This window comes from Salvelinus sp. IW2-2015, linkage group LG20 (assembly GCF_002910315.2).
Source record: "Salvelinus sp. IW2-2015 linkage group LG20, ASM291031v2, whole genome shotgun sequence".
Classification (NCBI taxonomy): domain Eukaryota; kingdom Metazoa; phylum Chordata; class Actinopteri; order Salmoniformes; family Salmonidae; genus Salvelinus; species Salvelinus sp. IW2-2015.
The window spans coordinates 38773140-38800863 of NC_036860.1; the positions used below are offsets into that span (position 1 = coordinate 38773140).

Here is a 27724-nt window from a genome sequence, read left to right on the forward strand (position 1 = left end):
GGGTAAGCCTACAGGGAACACAGCCCTTAAGTGTTTCTAACATCCCCTATGGGGAAAAATGAATGGAACCGTTTGACTGCTAGGTTTTGTAACTCATACTGTGGTACTCTATACCMAAAAAATAAGTGTACATTATAAAAGAGCAAAATGCACAGAACAAAGTCGCATTGTATATTTATTTAACCAAAAAAATAATAATACTAAACCAAGTAAACTCACTATCTGAAACATTTGGAAAGTCGTCAGGAGTGCATGAAATATATATATTTTTGTAAAAACCAGATGGTTGATTAGAAATACAATTTAATTAAACATGAATGGCGATTGTACAGTAATGACATTGTCAAGCAGCATCTATTTTACAGACTTTGAAAGGCACAAATACTAGAAGACCTTGCATTTAAAAAAAAGTAACATTCATTACTACCAGAGAATCCGGTAAACTCACCAATTCTCTGCTCTTGATTGACCAAAAACATTAATACATAGTTTGATTATAATTATTCCCATCACCACACTGATAAGGCAGGTCTACAGGCTCACTGACTTAAACATGTAAATGCTGAGCACTCAACATGAGAGAACTTGCGAAATCATCTGTTTGACAGTAATGGGTACAGAACATTTTTCTGCTCAGAACACCTTATGAAATTTGAAGCAAGACCCATGGACTGGCATTCGGGTGGGACCGCAAAGAGTTGCATATTGTGCTGTATGCTATCAGTACAGATTTTAAGGGGAACACCTTTGCTTTAAGAGTTGAATTAATTGATGTATAAATGACATTTTCTGAAGCTTCAGGTGCAGGCTGGTACAGTACTTGATAATCGGGACTTTGACATGTCTATATGATTGTTAGTAACACCGTGAAAAAACATTTGATGCTCTCCCAATAAATGGAACATTAAATCCATTGGCCTTTTGAAAATGTAACCATTGAAAAGTGTCATTTTACAAACAGTAAAACAGCAAGTGCAACTGATAGCCATCCAAATGAGCCTTAGCACAAAGCATAAAATATTAAGTGTTCAAGCCCATAGTCCCCACCCAAGGTTCAGTCTCCAATCCCAGGGTCCATTGTCTATCCCGGACAAACAACTTGACACTACAAGGGGAGAAATTGCCCCCTGTGCTGGACATTTTTAATTTCTTAACACTAATTGTGCTTTTTATTTCATTATAAAACTGACATACTGTACACTATATATACAAAATGATATGGACACCCCTTCAAATCAGTGGATTCGGCTATTTTAGCCACACCGGTTGCTGASAGGTGTATGAAATTGAGCACACAGCCATGCAATCTCCATAGACAAACATTGGCAGTAGAATTGCCTGACTGAAGAGCTCAGTGACTTTCAACGTGGCACCGTCATAGGATGCCACCTTTCCAACAAGTCAGTTTGTCAAATTTCTGCCCTGTTAGAGCTTCCCCGGTCAACTGTAAGTGCTGTTATTGTTAAGTGGAAATGTCTAGGAACAACAACGGCTCAGCCGCGAAGTGGTAGGCCACACAAGCTCACAGAACAGAACTGCCAAGTGCTGAAGCGTGTAAAAATAGTCTGTCCTTGGTTGTAACAACACTCACCACCAAGTTACAAACTGCCTCTGGATGCAATGTCAGCACAAGCACTGTTCATTGGGAGCTTCATGAAATGGGTTTCCATGGCCAAGCAGCCGCACACAAGCCTAAGATCACTATGCTCAATGCTAAGCAATGGCTAGAGTGGTGTATAGCTCGCCGCCATTGGACTCTGGAGCAATGGAAACGTGTTTTCTGGAGTGATGAATCACGCTTCACCATCTGGCAGTCGAACGAATCTGGGTTTGGCGGATGCAAGGAGAACGCTACCTGTGCCAATTGTAAAGTTTGGTGGTCTGGGGTTGTTTTTCCATGGTTCTGGCTAGCCCCCTTAGTTCCAGTGAAGGGAATTCTTAACGCTACAGCATACAATGACATTCTATGATTCCAACTTTGTGGCAACAGTTTGGGGAAGGATCTTTCCTGTTTCAGCAAGACAATGCCCCCGTGCACAAAGTGAGGTCCATACAGAAATGGTTTGTCGAAATCGGTGTGGAAGAACTTGACTGGCCTGCACAGAGCCCTGACCTCAACTCCATGGAACGCCAACTGCGAGCCAGACCTAATCGCCCAACATCAGTGCCCGACCTTACTAATGCTCTTGTGGCTGAATGGAAGCAAGTCCCCCCAGCAATGTTCCAAAATCTAGTGGAAAGCCTTCCCAGAAGAGTGGAGGCTGTTATAGCAGCAAAGGGGGGACCAACTCCATATTAATGCCCATGATTTTGGAATGAGATGTTCAACAAGCAGGTGTCCACATACTTTTGGTGATGTAGTGTACTTCTTTCAAACACTGGCCTAACTGCATCAGCCAGGTTGGAGAAATGTAGATACGAGGAGACAGTTTGTTTGAGCAGGTGAAGTAAAATTTTGTTCAGAGATATTATTGACCTCAGTGTTGTTTTGTTTTTTAAATGTCCACTTAACCAATTGACATTAAAGACAATAGTCGGGTCAGGCCAGGAGACTGGCTGGTGGAGTGTTTCTTTGGTCCCACATTTTTGGCTTTGGATTATAAATTCTCACCTAGATTGTTATGTAGGTGGATATTTCAGTCACTGTTAGATGTGATATCTATGATACAGACAAGGATCATAGATAGGATCATTATCACATCAAGCCCCAGACAAACTCATTCTGTTACCTTTGGTCAAAAGAAAGGGACACGTGCGGTTGTGAAACTGACTTGGATTTCAACTGCTAACATCACCCCATAGGCTGCGTTTAACCAGGCAGCCCAATTCCTATCTTTTGCCCAATTATTGGAAAAAGATCAGAATTGGGCTTCCTTTGTAAATGGAGCCATATAGTTTCATAAATACAATGTCAATCGGTGTAGAAAGACAGTTGATTGTTACCAGATTGTCTGATCATTGCATAGACTAGTAGTTAAAATCCTAATGGACTATTTCAGGCCTAATATCATTTGAAGCAAGTCTGGGCAAAATACCCTTTCAAACCCAGCATGACTGGATTGAAGGACACTTAACAAGTATTGTGGAGAACCTTAACTGATGCATAGGCACATTGGTGAACACCAAACCTCTTCTACTGCTGCACTTCGAAAGAGACAGACCCCATCCAGTGGGGTCACAAAGGCAGCACATTGGACCACAGTAGAAATGTGTGAGTCTCGCTCCCCCAAGTTTTCCACTGTGACATGGGGGGCCGGTCCCCCAATACTTTAAACAGTGCATTGTGGTCCTTGGCTGGCAGTGCCATGTAACCGAATGGCTTCTAAAAACCTATTCCATTCAGTTCAGTTAAATGATACACATGCCATACATACAGTATCTAAATACAGTATTTACAGGTTAAAGTAATGTTTTGTAGTTTACAATATCACTGATTACCCAAGTGCCACGTCTAACATTGGTGAATAATGTACTGTTTACTACACATAAATAGATGACCTATGTCAGACTTAACGTAAAAATATATATTTTTTAAACACACTCATGAAAAAAGTAAGTAGTGCAATAGATGCAACGTATGGTAGCCAATACATTTGATCCAAGGGAGCTAGTTAACCAATAGATGCAACGTATGGTAGCCAATACATTTGATTCCAAGGGGGCTAGTTAACCAATAGATGCAACGTATGGTAGCCAATACATTGATCCAAGGGAGCTAGTTAACCAATAGATGCAACGTATGGTAGCCAATACATTTGATCCAAGGGGGCTAGTTAACCCAATAGATGCAATGGTAGCCTACATTTGATCCAAGGGGCTAGTTAACCATAGATGCAACTGGTATGCCGCTACATTTGATCCAAGGGGGCTAGTTAACCAATAGATGCAACGTATGGTAGCCAATACATTTGATCCAAGGGGGCTAGTTAACCAATAGCCTCCAGCAACACTGTTCAAGAGAGTTCACTGATCATTCTGATGACACTAAAACCTCCCGAATCACAAACCGTACAAAGTATTGTTCATTAAAGCACATCTAAAAAAGTGATGTATTTGAACACACCCTCGGTCACCCGACAACTAGTTAAACACCAAACGTTGAAAAAAGGAATCCTCCACCTATTTTGAAAGTGTGTGTCTGTGAATGTGTGTGTATTGATTGTGCACAAACACATATTGTCCTCCTGTCCTGTGACCTATAGAGGCCATGGTTCAGTTCAGATGAGAATCTCCACCATGTCGTTGTCCTCCTGTTGAGGGGCTGATGTGGCCTGGGGGTGGGACTGTGCCAGGACACGCCTCTCCAGGGTACTGCTGTGGAACACTGGCACATCTACAGAAACACCGGGAGAAGGTTGGTCAACTGATCAAAGGGAACGTCTACCCCCAAAACAAAGATTCGGCCTATTCCCCAAACCCCATATAATGCACTACTTTTGACCAGAGCCACATAAGTAGTGCACTATAAAGGGAATAGGCTATTTGCCTTAAAGAAAACAATATCCTGCACATTATATTTGAATAGGCGATTTGACCCCATATTGCCCATCCAGAGCATCTGACCCACTCCCTCTTAACCTCTCCCCCCAGCTACTGCTTGGATGAAACAAATGTGTGGTTCCTGGATTATTTCTTGAATTAGTCTTGTACCACTTTAAAACAGATTTTAAACAAAAGGCCATTTGCGTTTGGTTAGATCATTTTCCTAGAAACGATTCAGTTCAGCCTGAAGTGACGTTTGCCATTCTGCTATGTTAGCACTGCACATTGCAGAAGCATCCTGGTTGGTCACGTCTAGACTAATTGAAAGTTTATATTTCTCAAATTGCAGGCAGTGAACACTCTAAAATACTTCATATTAACTGGGTCTGGAAAAACTCTGGACCCTAGTTAAAAGCATATAATTAGGACCTGTGGTCAGGACAAACTGCTGGCCCTACTTGTGTCCACGGTGGATTGCACTAATGTAGATTGCACTGTCCTACTGTACCTGCGATGCGGTCAGGTATGTAGACGGGGCTGGGGCTGGAGAGGCGGTTGGGCAGGGTCGTGCTCTGCAGGGCTGGGGTGCTGGGCTTGCTGCTAGCCTCCTGGCTCTGGCCCTTGTCTGTCTGGGTGCAGCTGTCCCTGCTGCCTGTCTTAGAGTGGCCTGCTGTCAGGGGCAGGACCGGGGAGGGAGATGACGAGATGGACTCTGTCCTCAGAGAATCGGTACGGTACTCTGGACCCAACAGAACTCCTGAGGGGAGGGAACAGAGAAGACCCGTTAGGCATGTGGTGGTGCTGGGTTACCCATGACAAGTTGTTTATTGATGCACATGGAAGCAAGTTGAAGTAAGATAAAATAGTCGATAGTAACAGACAGTACATTCAGCAGGATTCAAATCAGCCTGTACCAGCAAGCACAGCACCATTGATAATATTAAACTTCCCACCCTCCATCACCAGCAGACTATTACTCAGCCTGATGATTCAATGTTACTATTGAACTCTAAGTTACATTACAAACCCACAGCTGAAGACCATTCACACCCCTTTGTCTCTCCGTCATCACGCTCTGACCCACACATCTCAGGGGCCTGTGAATCAACTTCCTGTACCCTCCCTGCCCTCTTCCTCCTAACCAGACTTCCGGCTTTTGTCCCTCTACCCTGCATCTGAAATGACACCSTTATAGTTCACTACTTTTCACAAGGCCTAGGCCGAGTCTAGTCAAAAGTAGTGCCCTCCCTATGTCTGCAGTTCCAGTATCTAACCCACTCAATTCAAATTAATCCATCAAATATAACAAGGGAAAACTCAAATAGCCTTTATAATGTGGCACATAACATAACCAAACCCCATTAAAACCAATAGAATTCTTACCCAGGCTGCCCTTCCAGCTGCTGTCCTTGCGCTCTTCTGTGATGGGGGAGCTGCTGAGGCCCAAGCTGTGTGAGAGCAGGCCCGAGCCGCCCGTGTTGGCGATGGACATCAGAGACTTGGAGGGTCGCATGGTGGCCGCGGCATCCCGGTCCTTGTTGGGATCCTTCCTGGAACGCTGGTGGAGCACTTTGATCATGGCATCCTTCTCTATGATTTGGGCGTGCAGGTTCTTGATCCTGAGGGACGGGACATGAGTATAGTTCTTAAAATAAAAGTACAACATCCTGCAAAGTGCAGACTGCATTAATATTTGAATGTGATTGTGTTCTGTATGATCAGTGAGAACAATGGGAGTTACACTGGATTTGACTTGGGTCACGGTTGCACTGAAGTTCTAGGATCTAGGATAAGTGGTTGTGTTAGGCTGTTAAGGATCGTGTCTGTATAGTGCACTGTACAGAACATGATTATTATATGATATTGATAGGTTTAATGCCTCTCCAGACATTTTGAAGATCAGTTGATCTGAATAGACCTGTGCAGGATGTGTCTCAAACACACAACTATCTACCTGCTTTCCATGTCTAGACAGCGGCGGTTGGCCAGCAGGATCTCCTCCTCCTCCTTCTGGATACGAGCCTCCACTGACAGCTGCTGCTCATAGCTGCTGCTGGCGGAGTGGCTTATCACTGACGACGACGTGTCCCTCTGGGTGGCGACGGAGGCGGCGGCGTCTAAGGCAAACTGCCTCATGACGCTCTCCTCCAGGTACTTCTGCTCCCACTTGGTCATGTCTGCCTCCAGGGCCAGGATCCTCTCCTCCTTCTCCCTCAGATGCTCCATCAGAGCYGTGGCGTTGTACTCCTGACCACTGCTGCTGCTCTGGGAGCCACCTTGTCTCTGGATGGGTGGAGGGGAGGAGAGGCAGGGAGACAATGGGGGTGGAAGGTGTGGCCGTCAGTGAACATAATTGTTCAAGAGCTCGACCGCCATACAAGTGAGCAATCAAGTCACATTCACATTTGTATTACCAACACACACCATAGGCCTATATCATGGCCTATGGCAACACTGGCTGGTAGAGAGGCAAGGCTCCAAGTATGTCTGTAGTCTCTGTGGACCAGACAATCTGTCTGCTCCCAAAGGCTCTAATGGAATATACAGTACCAGTCAAACATTTGGACACACCTAGTCATTCAAGGGTTTTTGACTGGTACTRTACATCGCTCTCTTCCTCTCAACTACTTCTCTCCCTTCCCCTCCGGTGTTCTGTCATCTACAACCTTTCCCCCACATTCTCAGCATCCTTGAGGACCTGGCTGCGCTCTAGTAATGAGAAAACATTATGTGGTGCCCCGCTCGGCTCTGCTCAGACACACAGAAAGAGAGAATGGAATTTAAGGAAGAGATCATCTCTGTTGGGACTGGGAGAGAGAGAGCCTGGAATTCTGGGTCAGGTCGCCCCGCTGACGCTGAATGCAGCTGAGATGCTGCACCGTCTCATAGGCAGGTTAGTATTTTTCATCATGAATCTATTTCTGGAGGCCGTTCTGTAGAGTGGTCACTAGCTGGCACAGCCACAAAGTCATAACATCTGATTTAAAGCTAACTCTAACCACACTGCTAACCCCAATGCTTAACACTAACCTTAATTTAAGACCAAAAAGCTAATTTTTCTTTACAATATAGCCAATTTTGACTTTGCAGCTGGCCTAAGGGGAAATCGCTCAGTTCTACCTCCACCCCCCCCCCCCTCGAGTGGACGTCTTTTTTGTCCTAGCACTACACAGCTGATTCAAATAACCAACTCATCATCAAGCTTTGATAATTTGAATCAGCTGTGTAGTGCTACAGCAAAACTAAAACTTTGCCCCAGGACCGACTTTGGGAAACCCTGCTCTAGAGGGGTTCGAAAGGACGTTTGTTTTGAAGTGTCTGTCCTATCTGAGAGATATAAGAATGATCAGGAAACTTTTTTTTGACACATATACACTGCCGATTTTTCAGGTTTTCCTACTTACAAAGCATGTAGAGGTCTGTAATTTTTATCATAGGTACACTTCAACTGTGAGAGACAGAATCTAAAACAAAAATCCAGAAAAACACATTGTATGATTTTTAAGTAATTAATTTGCATTTTATTGCATGACATAAGTATTTGATGACCTACCAACCAGTAAGAAATCCGGCTCTCACAGACCTGTTAGTTTTTCTTTAAGAAGCCCTCCTGTTCTCCACTCATTACCTGTATTAACTGCACCTGTTTGAACTCGTTACCTGTATAAAAGACACCTGTCCACACACTCAATCAAACAAAGACTCCAACCTCTCCACAATGGCCAAGACCAGGGAGCTGTGTAAGGACATCAGGGATAAAATTGTAGACCTGCACAAGGCTGGGATGGGCTACAGGACAATAGGCAAGCAGCTTGGTGAGAAGGCAACAACTGTTGGCGCAATTATTMGAAAATGGAAGAAGTTCAAGATGACGGTCAATCACCCTCGGTCTGGGGCTCCATGCAAGATCTCACCTCGTGGGGCATCAATGATCATGAGGAAGGTGAGGGATCAGCCCAGAACTACAYGGCAGGACCTGGTCAATGACCTGAAGAGAGCTGGGACCACAGTCTCAAAGAAAACCATTAGTAACACACTACRCCRTCATGGATTAAAATCCTGCAGCGCACGCAAGGTCCCCCTGCTCAAGCCAGCGCATGTCCAGGCCCGTCTGAAGTTTGCCAATGACCATCTGGATGATTCAGAGGAGGAATGGGAGAAGGTCATGTGGTCTGATGAGACAAAAATAGAGCTTTTTGGTCTAAACTCCACTTGCCATGTTTGGAGGAAGAAGAAGGATGAGTACAACCCCAAGAACACCATCAACCGTGAAGCATGGAGGTGGAAACATCATTCTTTGGGGATGCTTTTCTGCAAAGGGGACAGGACTACTGCACCGTATTGAGGGGAGGATGGATGGGGCCATGTATTGTGAGATCTTGGCCAACAACCTCCTTCCCTCAGTAAGAGCATTGAAGATGGGTCGTGGCTGGGTCTTCCAGCATGACAATGACCCAAAACACACAGCCAGGGCAACCAAGGAGTGGCTCCRTAAGAAGCATCAAGGTCCTGGAGTGGCCTAGCCAGTCTCCAGACCTGAACCCAATAGAAAATCTTTGGAGGGAGCTGAAAGTCCGTATTGCCCAGCGACAGCCCTGAAACCTGAAGGATCTGGAGAAGGTCTGTATGGAGGAGTGGTCCAAAATCCCTGCTGCAGGGTGTGCAAACCTGGTCAAGAACTACAGGAAACGTATGATCTCTGTAATTGCAAACAAAGGTTTCTGTACCAAATATTAAGTTCTGCTTTTCTGATGTATCAAATACTTATGTCATGCAAATTAATTACTTAAAAATCATACAATGTGATTTTCTGGATTTTTGTTTTAGATTCCATCTCTCACAGTTGAAGTGTACCTATGATAAAAATTACAGACCTCTACATGCTCTACATGCTCTCCCCACTGTATATAATATAAGTCAAAACTTGGACACACCCTACTCATTCAAGGGTTTTTCTTTATTTTTACTATTTTCTACACTGTAGAATAACAGTGAAGACATCAACACTGAAATAACACATATTGGAATCTCGTAGTAACCAAAAACAAGTGTTAAACAAATCAAAATATATTTTATATTTGAGATTCTTCAAAGTAGACACCCTTTGCTTTGCACACTCTTGGCATTCTCTCAACCAGCTTCATGAGATAGTCAGTCACCTGGAAGGCATTTCAATTAACAGGTGTGCCTTGCTAAAAGTACATTTGTGGAATTTCTTAATGCGTTTGAGCCAATCAGTTGTGTTGTGACAAGGTATGGGTGGTATACGGAAGATAGCCCTATTTGGTACACGTGTTATTTGATCATTTTGATGTCTTCACTATTATTCTACAATGTAGATTATTATATTTAAATATATTAAAATGTTAAAAATAAAGAAAAACCCTTGAATGAGTAGGTGTGTCCAAACCGTTAACTGGTACTGTACATCCATTCATTTTTTAAACTGGTCCCAGGCTGCCTTCAGGGCGTTCTGGAGCAAAACAACCCACATGAACGTGTTGGTGAGAGGCTCACCTTAGAGGGGTCATATTAGTATGTAGCCCAAACTGTTCGGACGCTACAGACGTTTTCGTGAGATGTTGTGGATTGAGGCAGACCATGCAAAACAAAATTATATTTCTATCTGACGGATTTTGCTGTGTATTTTTTTTTAATGCAAATTAGATTTTCACGGGGGCCCCGGGAATTCACTCAAGTAGGTTAACACACCATGTGTGTCTGAGTGTGTGTGCTTCTCTCACCTGCTGCATGCGCAGTGACTCCAGCTCCCGCTCCAGCCGTGTGCGTAAGCGGTGCTCCAGCTGCTCTCTCTTCTCACAGGCAGCCTGGAGCTGGGCTAGGGCCTGCTGCATGCGCTCCACCTTCTCCACATATACCTGCTTCTTCTTCAGCTGCAGCCAGGGAGACAAAACATACACACAGGATGTGGTCAGGGCACAGACAGGAAGTAGACAGGAAGTGGGGGGTTTGCATTCCATTCCAGAAACCTGCTCCTCCCTTTAACCGACTTGTTGGTGAAAGCAATGGTTTCCCCTTGTTTGCACCACAATATAATTGCTCTCATCTAAGGAATGAAAAGACAGGAGTTGAAATACAGCTAGGGAGGAAACAGGTGAGACTTTGTTTCACCTATGCCCCCCTTCCTCCAAACATCTCCCACCCAGCGCCCCAACCCAAGATAATGCAGTCTGTATCTACAATACCCATGTTTCAATGTCCCTCTGCACTGCAGCCCCTTTGAACTGCAGCAGGAGCTGTAATTGGCTTTACTCAATGGACTGATTTAGCTCAGGGACACTTTTTTAAAGAAAGAAGAGAGGAAAAGAGAGAAAGAGGGACAAATAGAGGAGCATATACAGAGTTCCCACACTGACAGAGAAACATAGAGAGAGCAGGCCAAGAATCTGGCACTGTTCAGAGCTCTTTCATGGCAGATATAAAACTCCAACTCAACAGCCTTTGTTCAAGGAAACAAGCGTGGGTTTGTGGCGGTGCCGGGCAGAAGTGGAGCAGCTCTGTGCTTTTTAGGACACTCCAGGTCTGTTTCCTGCTTCGCTCGGCCCCAACTGGCTAACTAGCCATCTGGGCTATTTCAGACACATTACCAGCCAACCAACAGAACCAACCAGCCAGGGGTATCAAARCTCGGAGCAGCTCCACACGAGAGTTTTGTCCAGGTCCACACAGAGGCCAGTCTTTTGGGCCATTCCTCTGGCCTCTAGGAGGCTGGGCCATGAATGATGTTTTGAGTAAATATAAACAACCCATTTTGCAGTCGTTTGTCTTATCTTTTAAACAGTCCAAACCAACCCCATGAATCACAACTCAACACATATCAGACCCCATCTTCAGCCAATGACGTCATCAATACCAGGTGATAGGATGGATGACACTGTGGTTCAATACTGATATTCTCAGGCTATCAAGCTTAACGGTGACACGACAGGGAACATACTAGAGGTTGGCCGATTAATTCGGACCAATTTCAAGTTTTCATAACAATCGGTATTTTTGTATGCCGATTATGGCCGATTACATTGCATTCCACGAGGAAACTGCGTGGCAGGCTGACCACCTGTTACACGATTGCAGCAAGGAGCCAAGGTAAGTTGCTAGCTAGCATTAAACTTATCTTATAAAAAACAATCAATCTTCTTCTGTTAATTTATCATCGAATCACAGCCTACTTCGCCAAATGGGTGATGATTTAACAAAAGAACATTCACGAAAAAAAGCACAATCGTTGCACGAATGTACCTAACCATAAACATCAATGCCTTTCTTAAAAACAATACACAGAAGTATATATTTTTTTTAACCTGCATATTTAGTTCAAATAAATTAATGTTAGCAGGCAATATTAACTAGGGAAATTGGGTCACTCTCTTGCGTTCATTGCACGCAGAGTCAGGGTATATGCAACAGTTTGGGCCGCCTGGCTCGTTGCGAACTAATTTGCCAGATGTTTACATAATTATGACATAACATTGAAGGTTGTGCAATGTAACAGCAATATTTAGACTTAGGGTTGCCACAAGTTCGATAAAATACGGAACGGTTCTGTATTTTCCTGAAAGAATAAACATTTTGTTTCCGAAATTATAGTTTCCGGATTTGACCATTAATGACCAAAGGCTCGTATTTCTGTGTTTATTATATTATAATTAAGTCAATGATTTGATAGAGAAGTCTGACTGAGCGGTGGTAGGCAGCAGCAGGCTCGTAAGAATTCATTCAAACTTTACTGCGTTTGCCAGCAGCTCTTAGCAATGCTTGAATCACAGCGCTGTTTATGACTTCAAGCCTATCAACTTCTGAGATTAGGCTGGCAATACTAAAGTGCCTATTAAAACATCCAATAGTCAAAGGTAGAGAGAGAAATAGTCGACGTGTCATAATTCCTATAATAACTACAACCTAAAACTTCTTAACTGGGAATATTGAAGAACTGGGAATATTGAACCACCAGCTTTCATATATGTTCTGAGCAAGGAACTTAAACTTTAGCTTTTTTACATGGCACATATTGCACTTTTACTTTCTTCTCCAACACTGTGTTTTTGCATTATTTAAACCAAATTGAGTATGTTTCATTATTTATTTATGTATTATATTAAGTTAAAATAAAAGTGTTCATTGAGTATTGTTGTAATTGTCATTATTACAAATATATATATATATATATATATATATTATTATTTTTTATTTTTTTTATTGGCCGATTAATCGGCATCGGCTTTTTTGGGTCCTCCAATAAATCGGTATCGGCGTTGAAAAATCATAATCGGTCGACCTCCAGAACATAGTAGCTAGATTATTTTACACTCAACAGAAACTCATGCCTTGTCCACCAGGGGGCATAAATATACCCTCATTTAATCAACTGAACTAATGCCAGGAAGTAGTCAAGTATCCAAGACATTTCTGATATCACCTATTCATGAAGCAACAGCGAGAACATCATGGCTGCGTTTACACAGGCAGCCTAATTCAGATCTTTTTCAAATATAATTGSTCTTTTGACCAATCAGATCAGCTCTTTTGCCAATAATTGGGCAACATATCAGAATTAGATTGCCTGTGTAAACACAGCATATGACAGTCAGATCCTCACCTCCTCCTCTAGTTTGACTACTTTGGCCTGGGCGTTGTTGAGAGCCTGGTCCCTGATCTCAATGTGTCGTCTCTGGTCGTCCGTGGAGGAGTGCAGGGAGTTCAGCTCTATCTCCAGCTTCTCCTTCTCACGCACCGTCTCTTTGTCTGGGAGACACAAACAACACACTGAGGTCTAGCCCTTTAAAAAAAGTGATCTTCCTTTCATTTCCTAAAAATAGTTCTGTCATGAGGTGACTTTTTTTAAATGGCGTTCTCCATATTAACTAAACATCTTAAACAGTGTTTTGTGTGTGTGTCATTTTTGTAAAAAATATGCAACTTGTAGTGAATAAGTAATGTTTTTACAGTACATGAACCCCAGACCCTTTGCCTGGTTCTTTTTCTAACTGATGAGGCCACACAGAGGTATGTTCAGAGTGGATGTAGAATGTCATAGAGGCTTGGTCTAGCCTGGCGTTCCCTGATAGTGTGAGTGATTTGCTCACTCTGGGTGAGTAGCTGAGAGATGGTCTTGCGGTTGTCTTCCGTTCCCTCCCACTCCTTAGCAGCTAGCTGCTTGTTGGCAGTATCCATGCGCTCTGCAACAGAGAATGGCATTGCCAAAGTCAGGTCTGAGCCAGCCTGAGGGCCTAGTGGCCAAAGAGACACACACACACTTGTGCGTGCGCACGCACACGCATACATAAATATGCTCTTATTTTTGTAAATCAAATATTTGCAGGAATTAGATCATAATATGGCAACAACCTGGTCAAACGGGAATAAAGCTCCTTAAAGAGAACACTCTTAAACTCTTTGCAGAGTTGCACATTCCATGTAACCAGCCTCTAGTTAATATGCAGGATATGCGTGGTGGGTATGGGGATTTTGGTGCTATTAAACAGCTCAAACAGACTTTCAACACACGGCTCTGTGATTGTGTAAATGTAGCCATACAGCCCATGGAATATGGAGGTGGAGGGAATTCATAATCCCCTGAAGAGAATTTAATAGGCCCGGAATCAACGTGGAACGGCTCTAAGTTCTTAAGATCCCAGCCTTCGTTCCACTCACATTAAACGCCTTGGGACCCGGTTGCTCGGCAAAATGGAGCAAGCAAAAATAAAATCACTTTTATATGCGCACATTTCCCCGCAGAGGAGGTGGTGGTGGTGATCATACTCTTTGGAGGATTATTTATTTGTAATTTAAAAACATGGTGCAAATTCATYACATATTAAATATATATCAGAATCAGTACAACAGGCACCAAATATTATTTAGTGTCCTCTTATACCCACTCCGGTCCCACAACTCTTCAACCTCCTAACCCTCCCTACCCCACCATCCCATGTACATCACAATTACTTATTGTAGGTAAACTACAACCAAAAAGTAAGAAAGAACTGAAAAGTATGTTAAGAATTGAGTCAGGAGAACATTGTCCTGAAACAAAACACGCCATTATTTCTGGACCAAACGTTTCGGGTGACACGACCAAATGCACACAGAAATGTGAGCTATAGATCTGTCATTCTCATTGAAAGCAGGTCTAAGAAGCGGTAGATCTGTTGTATGTGACTATTTCTATGCTTTCCGTGCTTAAGTTTAGTTTTTGCTTCTTTTACTTTGTTTTGTACACCATCTTCAAAACAGCTGAAAATACAATATTTTGGATTATTGAACAGATATTTCACAGCGGTTTAGATCGTACAATGATTCTCTACACTATACATTGCTTGTTTTGTCAAACTGAAATAAGGCGAACTATTAGAATTTAGCAACCAGGAAATGGCAGAGCGATATCTGCATTTTGCACCTTTAAAATAATATTTTGTTGAGTGTCAAGTCAACTAGGCTGGGCCATGAAACATACAGAGAGCATTCCAGAAACAAATATTCAGTTCCATTTCCATTCCGTCTTTCTCGAAACACAACAATGACTGGGGTATACGTTTAGCTTAAACCCCCAAACGTGGAGCAAGATCCATTTCACATGTGTACTGCTGCCAATACAATAGGGGGGGAAAAAGAGAGGAAGGAAAGACCCCCCAAAAAAGTTATATGCGATTTGTTGTAAAAGCTTGGAATCTCCCCATGGACCCGGTCTGGGCAGGGAGCCATGAATGGAGGTTTTTCTTTCCTCTACAGGACTGAAGAGCCCAGTGAAGTAGAGACAAGAGACATGAAACTGCCCCCACCCACTCAGCTACAGCTCAGAAATTCCTACAGAAACAGAGTGTGAGGATTGGAGTGCTAAGGGTCTATGGTCTGCTTTATAGTAAAGATATGAATTTGAGACTTTGGACTGCCTGTAAACACTAACATATCTAATTTATTGATCATATTGATTCATTGACAGATCGACCAATTGATTGCTCTTACTTTTGCTCAGTACTTTTCCACTGTGCCAAAGTCAATACTAGGGCTGTGCCGGTCATGAAAATGTGTCAGCTGGTTATTGTCATGCAAAAGTCTGCCGGTCCCACGGTAATTGACTGTTAACTTCTTATGGCTGCAGGGGCAGTATTGAGTAGCTTGGATGAAAGGTGCACAGAGGTGCCCAGAGTAAACGGCCTGCTCCTCAGTCATAGTTGCTAATATATGCATATTATTATTAGTATTGGATAGACTCTGAAGTTTCTAATGTCTGTGAGTATAACAGAACTCATATGGCAGGCAAAAACCTGAGAAGTCCCACTTCCTGTTTGGATTTTTTCTGAGGCTGGTGGATTTTCAACCAAGCTCTCATTGAAATTACAGTGAGATATGGATGAGTTTTCACTTCCTACGGCTTCCACTAGATGTCAAGTCAATAGAACTTTGTCTGATGACTCTAATGTGAAGGGGGGCCAAAGGAGACAGGAATTAGTAATCACTGCCATGAGGTGACCACGCATTGAACACGCGCCTTCACATGAGGACCTCCGTTCCACCGCTCWTCTGAAGTCAATCTAATTCTCCGGTTGGAACGTTATTCAAGATGTATGTTAACAACATTCTAAAGATTGATTCAATACATCGTTTGACATGTTTCTACTGACTGTTACGGAACTTTTGGACATTTCGTCTCGTTTTAGTGAACGCGCTTTGTGACTTTGGAATTGTTTACCAAACGCGCTAACCAAAGTAGCTAATTGGACATAAATAACGGACATTATCGAACAAATCAAGCATTTGTTGTGGACCTGGGATTCCTAGGACTGCATTCTGATGAAGATCATCAAAGGTAAGGAAACATTTATCATGTATTTTCTGGTTTCTGTTAACCCCAACATGGTGGCTATTTTGGCTATTGTTCTGAGCTCCGTCTCAGATTATTGCATGGTTTGCTTTCTCCGTAAAGTTTTTAAAAAATCTGACACAGCGGTTGCATTAAGGAGAGGTATATCTATAATTCCATGTGTATAACTTGAATTATCATCTACATTTATGATGAGTATTTGTTGAAACGATGTGGCTATGCAAAAATCAATGGATGTTTTTGGAACTAGTGAATGTAACGCGCCAATGTAAASTCTTTTGTTCATAAATATGAACTTTATCAAACAAAACATGCATGTATTGTGTAACATTAAGTCCTATGAGTGTCATCTGATGAAGATAATCAAAGGTTTGTGATTAATTTTAGCAATATTTCTGCTTTTTGTGACTATCTTTCGCTGGAAAAATGGCTGTGCTTATTGTGGTGACCTAACATAATCGTTTGTAGTGCTTTCGCTGAAAAGCATATTTGAAATCGGACACTTTGGTGGGATTAACAACAAGATTACCTTTAAAATGGTATAAGACACATGTATGTCTGAGGAATTTTAATTATGAGATTTCTGTTTTTTGAATTTGGCGCCCTGCACTTCGACTGGCTGTTGTCATATCGGTCCYGTTACCGGGACTTCAGCCATATTAAGACTTTCAGACCATGAAACAAGATTCTCTGGTCTGATGAAACGAAGATTGAACTCTTTGTCCTGAATGCCAAACGTCACGTCTGGAGGAAACCTGTCACCATCCCTACGGTGAAGCATGGTGGTGGCAGCATCATGCTGTGKGGATGTTTTTCAGTGGCAGGGACTGGGAGACTAGTCAGGATCGAGGGAAAGATGAATGCAGCAAAGTACAGAAATATCCTTGATGAAAACCTGCTCCAGAGCGCTCATGACCTCAGACTGGGACGAAGGTTCACCTTACAACAAGACAACGACCCTAAGCACACAGCCAAGACAACACAGGAGTGGCTTCGGGACAAGTCTCCGAATGTCCTCGAGTGGCCCAGCCAGAGCCCGAACTTGAAACCGATCAAACATCTCTGAAGAGACCTGAAAGTAGCTGTGCAGAAACGCTCCCCATCCAACCTGACAGAGCTTAAGAGGATCTGCAGAGAATGGGCGAAACGCCCCAAATACAGGTGTGCCAAGCATGTAGCGTCATACCCAAGAAGACTCGAGGCTGTAATCGCTGTCAAAGGTGCTTCAAATTACTGAGTAAAGGGTCTGAATACTTATGTAAATGTGATATTATAATAAAATAAAAAAATATTAGCAAAATGTCTAAAAACCTGTTTTTGGGGTATTGTGTATAGATTGATGAGGGGAAAAAAACAATTTAATAAATTTTAGATTAAGGCTGTAACGTAACAAAATGTGGAAAAAGTAAAGGGGTCTGTATACCTCCCAAAGACACTAAATCCTGTGCCATTTTTATATTACATGATTTCATAGTAAAAATAATATAATAGAAAGGATATTTTTCCCATTACAGAGCGAGTGTGCATGTGAAGTGACTATGTTGAGCGTAAAAGTGATAATTCGAAACATGTCCTATATGCTAGATTGAGTTATTTGGCAACTTTATTTGTGAACAAAACAAACCTTAGAATGTCTTAGAAATCAACACATATATGGGCAGCATGATGCGACTATAAAAAAAAGCTTGCGCTCCGTTCCTTGCCTCAGGCTGCAAATGCTGTTCTCTCATCAAATTATCATATTTTCACCCATCAGGCTATTCTCAATTTAAACTCGTCTTTACGTAAAAAAAAAAGATTTAGAATAGCCCATTATCAAATGGGAGGGAAGAGGGGGGGGGGGGGGGGGGGACATGTCATCCATATGTACTCCAAGAGGCTGCACCACAGGTGATACTCCGCCCAAACTCTGTATGCCATTGGCTCTCCAACCGTATGCCTGCAACTACACACTGTTTAATTTGGGGAGCCAAGTGAAATCGGTTCGGGAACATTGATAGTAACATGTTTTTATAGCAAAACATATTTCATTAAACTGTTGACAGCCCCTCTCTCTGCGTGCTGGAGAARGGAATGAGAAAGGAATGAAGGAGAGAGAGGAGATGGAAATGCATGGTGGTGAKATTCTGTAGCTAAAGGTAATGTGTCAGCCTATTCATTATGAACATATAACAAATGCCCCACTACTAGGTTATTCAAAATCAAATACAAATTCACTATAATTGTAGGCTAAGTCTGTAAGCCGCCCTGTACAGGTAGCCTAGTGTTTAGAGCGTTGGGCCAGTAACCAAAAGGTTGCTAGATTGAATCCCTGAGCTGACAAGGTAAAAATCTATCGTTCTGCCCCTGAACAAGGCAGTTAACCCACTGTTCATAGGGCATCATTGTAAATAATTTGTTCTTAACTGACTTGCCTAGTTAAATAAAGGTTAAATGTAAAATTACAGTCAATGAACCAACAGCATGGTCTAGGTCTGTATGTTCTCTCCCAGACTCATGGATAGAAAGGTTGGCGTGTAGCATAAAGTAACCAGTCCATCCAGTATGCATAATAATACAGTCCACACTCCAAGGCCATTACTAGAATGAGTTGAATTTGAGTATAGGCTAGACCAATTATGTACCAAAGACATCTTAAAATCAGCTTTTTTTGTGATTTTCTGCCGTGCGTAAAATGTGGTCGGCTATGTATTGTATAACGGCACAGTCTATTCTATTTTTTTTTTTCTTTTTCTCAGGCTTGGACTCATATATAGGCCTATGCGTATGGGTGTTTTGAATTAATCATCACCTTATAAAGTGCTGTCCATTTTATTTGTGTTAAGCTTTGAAACAGTATCCACAACGACCATGTTTTCCACTCAGTTTCAACCTGTTGTTGAACTTCTTTCTYCAAATTGATCAATCACAGTGAGGTGAGTTTTAAAAGCACATACTGTTTTGAGGATAGGTGTCTGCTGTGATTTGCATTGATGTTAGAGGGACAATAGATCTCTGAGTACCAGACCATTAGGACCTGATGGTAGTTAGACAGTTGGGTACTACCAAAGCATGTCCATAGTGCATAAAAGGAGATTCGTGTGTCTCAACAGTCATGTGGAATTTTACTGCGGTCATGACGATAATACGGTCACAGCCCTAGTCAATACACAATAGTGACATTATGAACAACACCAGTTTCAACAACATCACAGCACTCTAGTCAAATGCTTATAAAATTGGACCAGATGGAATTGGTGGAAGCTGGATAGTCCTCAGAAAGTCCAGTTAAATCAAACGTAACAATGGAATCAATGCAAACCAAGCCTGGCTTCTGAACATGAATAAATACATATTACTGAACAAATATGCAGGCTAAGCTGAAGTAATCTAAATCCAATGCAGAAAGGACACACTTTTTGCTCACAAAAAGTAATGCATGGAATAGGTTTAATCTACTGCCATAAATCCATGAACAGGTATCCTTTGAACATTAAACTATGCATGCCTTGGATATTCCAGCTGTTTATGGCCTCTCACCTCTGAGGTCCCTGTTGAAGTCGTGCAGCCTGCGCACCTCCAGCTCCAGCTTGTTCCTCATGGTCTTCTCCAGAGCCTCCCTTTTAGTGGATGACTTGGCCAGGTTTTCGTAGGCCTCCGAAACCAACGTAATCTCTGTCTCCAACTGACCAGGGAGATAAGGGGGGGGGGGGGCTAGCCCTTAGGCACGTGTTGATCTAAAAGGATTGGTGTATGCAATATGGCAGAAGGTGGAACTATAACCATACTGCTTATAAACTTTCAGATCTACATTTGTCCCACTTACTTTCTGCAGCTTGGTGACCTTCTCGCAGCACACCTCCATCTCCTGCTTGAGCAGCCGGTTCTCCTCTGACACCATGTCCACCATCTGCTGGGCACGGGACATCATGGCGAAGGGGTCCCCCTGGGGGTGGGGGTAGTGCTGAGGAGGGTGGCCCTGGGATGACTGGGAGTGGTACTGTTGGTGCTGGTGTTGGAGTTGTTGTTGTTGTTGTTGTTGTTGCTGCTGCTGTTGTTGTTGTTGATACTGGTGGTGCTGCTGCTGGTGGTGCATCCTGGAGGTGGAGCCGTAGGGGTCGTGTGGGAAGCCGTGGCCCCTCTGAATTGGAGGGTGCATGGGCACGGGACAATATGGGTCTCCCTGGTGTGATCCAGGGCCCTGGGGGCTTCGGGGAGCCATGGAGGCGTAGGGGTCCCCCTGGGGGTGGGGGTGTGTGTGGGAGGGGTGGGAGGCGCTGAGGAGACTACTGAGGGTGGAGGACTGGGCTCGGGACAGAGAGCCCACTGAGGTGACCGAGGAGGTGGGGCTGTGGTGATGGACAGACCTCTGGGAGTGGACGGAGCTCTCCTTATTGGACCTGTGGACACGACAGCCAATCAGAGAGGTTAACACTAATGGAATGTTCGTTTGTTGACTGTATGTGGGTCTTGGGGTCACTCAAGCACAGCTGACTAACAGTCCATAGATATTAGCATAACTTCTATCTTAGTGCTTGTTTATATAAATATATCACCAGGCAAAACATGGACAATGATACTATCTGTTTAATGTAAACTATGGTGATTCACCTGCCATAAGCCAACAAGTTTTTTTTCAACTGACCAAAAAAACTATTGTGAACCACTTTGGAAATAAGCAAACATTCCTGTCTACATAAGACGTCATCAGAGAGCGAACGATCGTGTCGCCACAGGTTTCAGCTGATGATTAAAATGCTGCGGTATTCATAGCTGTTTGCCAATTATTTACTTTCAGGTAAACAAATGATCAAGCAGGAGGGGAAACAGGCAGAACCGGATGTGTCTATCCCCTCTATCCCGACAACTGGCTCAGTGTGTGTGAGAGAAACAACAGGCCTTCCTCATCAGCCTTCCAGCTAATCAAGAAACCTGTTCACCTAAACAGACAGCCTGGCAGGTAGGGAGGGATGTAGGTAGGCAGGCAGGCAGGTAGTCGGAGGCAGCCAGATAGGGAGGCAGCCAGATAGGGAGGCAGCCAGATAGGGAGGCAGCCAGATAGGGAGGCAGCCAGATAGGGAGGCAGCCAGACAGGCAGGCGGCCAGGCAGGCGGCGGCCAAGGCAGGCAGGCAGGCGGGAGGCCAGGCAGGCAGGCAGGCAGGCAGAGACAGACAGGATGATATATGGATAGGACAAGTAAGTCACCCTCTAGCAGTGTGTGTGTGTAGGCAATGACCCCAAGTCACAATCACCCCTAAAAGCCAAAATCACCCCTACGAACGTTAGAGGAGAAGCTCTCAATCATGTTGCCTTGCTCAAGACACAGTGGGTATGTCATTTGTTGAAGTTCTGGATGCCACCCCAGAAGAGACTTTAAATAAATAGCCAGCAGACACAGGGCAGTCTGTCTCTCTAGGGTCATGTTAGGAGTGTGTTTCTCAGCTGAGCCAGGTGTGTGTCATTCAATTAAACAAGACTGTATCAGTTTTTGTTACTTAAGTACTGGTAGCCACATCAACAACATGGCACTATTAAAAGTTTGATACTGTCGTAAAAGTGATATAGCTCAGACAGGCATGATGTTCCTTCAGACAGTCAGACAGCCAGTGAGTCAGTACGGGGGAGAGGGCTGTTAATCTTACTCACCTGAAGGAGCCGTACTCTGGCGGCGACTGGTAGCGGACGTGTGGCACCTCGTTCCTGCCCTGCTCCCTTGGCCGATGGTCCTGGTAATAGTGCCCTACTTGCTCCTGATGCTGCGGCAGCTGTTTGGGAGAGGAGCCCATGTTCTTGAAGGGGTAGTCAGGTGGGGGGCCCCGGTGCTGGCCCGAGGGCTTGTAGTAGTCCCCCGGCGGACCCGGAGGGGGCAGCTGGGGGGAAAGAGGGGCACTAGTGACAGGGGCGTGGGCCTTGACCCCGCTGGTGGCAAGCGAGAGCTGCATGAGGCGCTCGGAGAGGGAGCGCACATGGCCCTGCTTCAGGTCCTTGAGCCCGTCGTCCTGGTGCACCTTTCCCCCGCTGCTCAGACGCTGAACCGTGGGACGCCCCTCCGTACGCACCTTGCCATTGTTGGTTACGGCTGTCACATAAAATGCTGCGCCCACCGACGGAGGCAACTGTTGTTGTTGTTGTTGTTGTTGTTGATGTAGCTGGTGGTGCGGGTGGCCGCGAAAGTACTGCGACTGCACCTTGGCCTCCTCGTAAGTGGGTAAGTCCTCTGGGTTGGGGCCCTGGCCGCTACCTCCCCCAGCACCACTCATCCCTCCTCCACTACTACCCCCACCGCGGGAGCCCAGTTTCTCCATGCCACTGTCCGCCTGCAGCTCCTGTCCCTGGGGCTCCTGCCGGGCGATGTGGGGCACCATGGAGTCATGCCGGTCGTCGTTGGGGCCTGCCTGGCCCGGGTAGCCCCCGCTCACCCCTCCTTCCTGCTGCTGCCGCTGTCGTTGCTGCTCCTGCTGTTGCTGCATGGCCAGCTGGTAGTTGCGTCCCTCGTCATAGCGCATCTGCTCCTGGAGGAGTCGCTGCAGGACGGTGTTGCTGCTGCCACTGCTGCTGCTGGACGTCTCGTCGGCCGCCGCCCTCATCTCAGCCTCCCGAAGACCACGCACCTCATGGAAGGACGAGCTGCGCCCGCGGTCGATGTTCCCTGAGAGATGGGAGATTGGGACGAAGAAGGGTGGGTGAGGGGAGGAGGGCGATGAGTCAAGAAGGGATTGAATAGAGAGGTTGAAATGGAGTTGGTGACAGCAGGGAGAGAGGAGATGGGGAGAGAGAGTGAGCGAGAGGAGGAGAGGCAGTCAGAGAACACACAAGCCATTTACCAACCACCCCCAACACTCATGAGGGTCATAGCTGAGCACACTGAACACCAGACATAAGTGATGTTAAGGTGAAAGAATGGAGATGAAAACAATGACAAATGGACTGAACCACCACTATCCACTGAGAAAACTGGAGAAGATGTGAACCGCCCCACAACCACTCAAGAGGTAGTTCAGCCCAAACCAGAAAAAAGCATATCAAACCAAAACTCACTTTGCCAAATGAGTAGCATTGGAAGGTATTTTATGGGTTTTAAAGGCCAAATCGGGTGCTTACAAATGTCGGTTTCCAAGGCTATTTAGAGCCAAATTAAACTTATGACTATACAACACCATCGTCAGCAGAAATACTGACTTAGTCAGGCCAAATTGAAGGTCACCCAAACCAACCGATTACATGGTCCTAAATCCCAGAGTCAGAGCGTTAAGGACCACCCAGGAGCGTATACTGTAACCCCACTCCCCTTGTGTAGGACAGGACATCAGACTTCTACTGTCAACATGCAGTGAGCACTACTATCGTCGAATGAATCGTGCCCATTTTAATTACTCCCGACTCATTTTATCATTACCCAGCAGATCATTTGCAGAAGGCAAAACCGTCGATTCGAAAATCAAAAAACTCTTTGATCCCAAGCTAGGCATTGTGATTGGTAGACATATGACAATCATACAGTAGGGGAAGGCAAACGTGTTTTAGTAAAAAAAAACATTCAAAGTCATAAAGTAGAAACCACCCAGGGCATGTTAGCTGTTAATTAGCCAACACGCAGGTCTAAATCAAACACACTCATTTCCGGGGAATTAAAATGTACTCTTTAACTTCATCCAATAAAAAGCCACAAGCAAGTGTTATGCTTTAAGGGCTTCACTAGATTAAGGACCCATTTAGAAACTCAGACTTCTTTCATGTTTTCTTCAAACTGGGTTCTATGGAGTGGTTTCCACTGACGACCTTGAATGCCATTTAAGAGATCTAGTGGTTAAAGAGGCACCATCTACAAAGTAATGAAGGTGAAATTATTACATCTATTGCTTTCTGATATTCTTCTCATTCTCAAGGAGGACGAAGCTTTTTTCCGAAACATCTGTGGTAAATAAATAAATATAAGAAAGTCAGCTTTGGGCCATCCGCCCGCGGGGCTCTCTTCCAAGTCGAAGAAGGAAAAGAGAGAAAAATTAATGTCACAATGGTAGTATACTCTCCCCGACATACTTCCACTGCTATTTCCTGCCGCTCTTCTCCTTTTTCTGACTCGCCCTCTTCAGAACCAACTAGTACCAACCAGGACAACGGACAAATGGAGGATGGAACAGAAACAAAACACAAGCAACTGAAAATAAACGGGGAGAGAAATGAAGGATGCAGCGGCATGACAGAAGGCATTGATTTTTGACACAGCGAGACTGATTTATTTAAAAGGCTGCTGCCTGCGTCCTGTATACAGAGGAAGTAGGGAATCTGACAGGCAGGCAGGCAGCACACTAGACACCGAGCAGGCGGGGGGGAATTTCTTAACTCCTTTTACTTTCACATAGTAGTCTCTACTATACTGATGCTAATTCATGAACTAACATTGGCATTCAGAATGGTCTACTTCTGCTCAATCAAATTCATGAAAAGGGTAAAACTACTACTGTGCCAGATGAATTGTGTTGGGTTGCTTGAAATCAAAACTCAGTCTTACTGTACTGGCTCGTTTAAAATCTGCTCGTTAATTATTCCTCTACACCCCCCTCCCTCTGTGATTTCGTAACCCCTGCCATCTTCTCTACCCCCCCTAGACTTATTCTACTCCCTCCCTCTGGTCACCTACCTGTGTGGCTGCTCTCACCGCGCTCCTCCGGCACTGCTCTCACTGGGCTCTGCTGCTCATGATGCTGCGGAGGACAGGTACCGAGATGGGGGTCTCCGGGGGGGGTCTCCTGCTGGTCCTGTAGCGTCACCAGTTCCTCCAGGCGCTCCAACACGTAGAGGCGCTGGTCCACGTCACTTAGCCCCAACCACTCTGCAAGAGGAAGAGCCACTCTCAACCAACCAGCCTCAATAATGGGGGTGGGGTCCCACACGCATGGCTTCAGGGGCCGCTCAGGGGAGGAGGGGCGAGGGTTTTGGGAATGTGAAATGGGGAGGGGGGCACTTTCAGTCAAGTCGTTTCCCTCTCAGGTTTGGCCGTGAGCAGATAGCACAAGCCAGAGTGAGCCTTGCCCCCTACAGCTGTGTGACTGGCTGTGCAGGGGTTTGGGAAGTAACTGTGGGTGTGTGTGTGTGTGTGTGTGTGTGTGTGTGTGTGTGTGTGTGTGTGTGTGTGTGTGTGTGTGTGTGTGTGTGTGTGTGTGTGTGTGTGTGTGTGTGTGCGTGTGTGCGTTGGCTGGAATCAAACACAGGATATGAGGATGTTCAGGATTCGGTCAGAACATAGAGAAAGGGGATCTGAGCTTTCTCTTGACAAAACAAGACAACTCCCAACTCCCTGTGTGAACCAGAGGTGATTCTCTGGACAATCTTTCGCGGGGAAGTTACTGAACATTGGTGAGAGACAGTTACAGCTAGTATCAAGTATTTGTAAAAACTTTTAAAGAGAAAGTCTGCTTAAATGTTCTTCCCTAGGCTCTTTGTCAACAGGCGTTCGGAAGTGGGTGAAATCCCAGAGAGACAGTCAAACTCTCAACAGAAATGGGTCCTACAGACCTGGCAGCCATACCCCACACACGCACGCGCACTTCCCTTCCTCTAACACAGCGAGAGCATTCAGTGCTGATAAAGCCAGATTTGGTTTCTCAAAACACACACACCCAAGACACGTACATCCACTTGCAGACACACGTACATACATGTAAAAACAAATGTAAGAGTACACACACACACGATAGTGATTGTCTTTCTCATCATACTGTCCTATCACAACAAGGACTAATCACCCTCCCCTCTGAATAATGACTTCCAGACGGTCCCTTCAACCCCCTCTCCCTCCATTTGCTGGCGCTCAAACTGTAAGTTCCTTGACGGTTTCAGATAAACAGTTTATTCCGTAGCCAGAGCTGGCCGCAGTGGATTCAGGGAATCTGGCATTCCGGTCGTTCCTCAGATAGGTCTCCCTGTAAGTGTTCCCAGTGACTTTGACCTCTGTGTGTGTCATGTCAGCCACACACACACACACCTTGCTGACAGTTTAAGTGTTGGCCATGGTGTGTGTGTCAGTCGTGACTGAAAACAACACCTACAGAGAGTCAGGAGCCTGGCGTACCTTTAAACATACCTGAGCTAGCCTGGGTCTGGCCTGGGTCTGGCCTGGGTCTCAGCAGCACAGACAGAGCACAGCATGACATTCACCTCAACACGCACCCTGTTTGAAATTCCACTGTCACGATTTGAGAAATAACATTCAAGTTCATGTCTCACATCCATCCACCTTGTTTGAAATACCACTGCCATGATGGATCTTAACTGCAAATTCACACAAAGTATGATAAAGGGTCACATACCAAGGGAGCAGTAGGCTGCAATGGAATTTTGTGAGATATTCCACAGAACCAAAACAACGCCAAGAGACCCAGCCTACTGTATTCAATCCAAGTCAATCTTTCCCACGAAGCAGCTGAAGCACTCAGGATCACACACTGCTCTCAGCTCATACCTTCGTTCTGCAAAGAGTTACCACGGCACACCTCTCTTCTTCCCTCCCTCCCACTTCCCAGCAGGTGGGGCTTGGACTAGGAGGACAGGTGAATCTGGAGGACCTCCAGGATCTCGTCACACCCTCATACCTGCGCGCTGGTGTAACCGTTCCTTTACACCGTTTGCCATTAACCCGCCAGCCACCTGCTGCTTCACCACAGACACTTCCTCTTTAGAGGGCCAGCCCTCACCTGTCGTACCAATGGAGGGACAGACAAACAGGTGAGTCAGGAGAGAGAGATAGAGCTATGAGAGAGATGAGGGGCAAACTAACAGACAGGTACGATATAAGGGTTAAGGAAGATAAAAATGAGTCAGGCCAGAGAGGCTCTCACAGACAGGTAAGAGAGTTGAGTAACCTAGCTAAAAGGCAGGTGATTCAGATATGACACCAAAACATAGTCATATTATGAAACCCATTGAGGGACAATCACTAACGGATGATAATGGGTTTTGGACCAAAACAAACTAAGGGTGACTCAGGTCGGCTAAATAACATGGACTCATTGAACTCAACATCACAGGAGAAAGGGAGAAATATTCGTCCAAATTAAGCTGATTCAGGTCCTTTGATCCCTGATGGTCCTGACCACCTGTGTGCGCTGTGTGAGGTGTGTGTGTCTACACTCTCGTTAACTTCTCTCCTTGTCTTTCATCAGTAGCCAGGCTGGGGGAGCCAAAGTCAACCCTGGCAGGCAGGTCTGGAATCAGGTGGAGACTGATGGGAGTGTGAGTGTATGGGCACAGGTGCAAACTCCCGCTGGCCCCAGATCAGTGAGTCAGACAGGGACAGACAGGCCTACACATATAGAATGGCTGGGAAAGCTGTGCAAGAGTTAGTCAGTCTCTCTACATAAACCCTAAAGGAGGGAGAGACAGCGAGCGAGCGAGAGAGAGAGGAGAGAGGGAAGAGGAGG

At 44.9% G+C, this 27724-nt stretch overlaps 1 protein-coding gene across 5 annotated transcripts in view; it reads right to left on the reverse strand.

The window, feature by feature from the left end:
- Positions 1-286: 286 nt before the first annotated feature.
- Positions 287-27724, reverse strand: part of LOC111981168 (angiomotin) — a 47640-nt gene continuing 20202 nt past the window's right edge. For 2 of the 5 annotated variants that reach the window (XM_024012331.2, XM_070449378.1), the window contains exons 2-14: positions 24946-25137; positions 24345-24403; positions 24156-24216; positions 21951-22953; positions 20130-20703; positions 19844-19988; positions 13587-13679; positions 13100-13245; positions 10227-10376; positions 6437-6765; positions 5866-6101; positions 4991-5239; positions 3820-4333 (exon numbers count right to left, since the gene is read on the reverse strand). In XM_024012331.2, coding sequence (XP_023868099.1) covers positions 4218-4333; positions 4991-5239; positions 5866-6101; positions 6437-6765; positions 10227-10376; positions 13100-13245; positions 13587-13679; positions 19844-19988; positions 20130-20703; positions 21951-22953; positions 24156-24216 — 3102 coding nt within the window. In that variant the 5' untranslated portion in view covers positions 24345-24403; positions 24946-25137 and the 3' untranslated portion in view covers positions 3820-4217. Of the gene's footprint in view, positions 3799-3819; positions 4334-4990; positions 5240-5865; positions 6102-6436; positions 6766-10226; positions 10377-13099; positions 13246-13586; positions 13680-19843; positions 19989-20129; positions 20704-21950; positions 22954-24155; positions 24217-24344; positions 24404-24945; positions 25138-26614; positions 26810-27724 lie in introns of those variants that run through there. The other 3 variants (XR_011481731.1, XM_070449377.1, XM_024012333.2) reach the window with 3 other exon arrangements.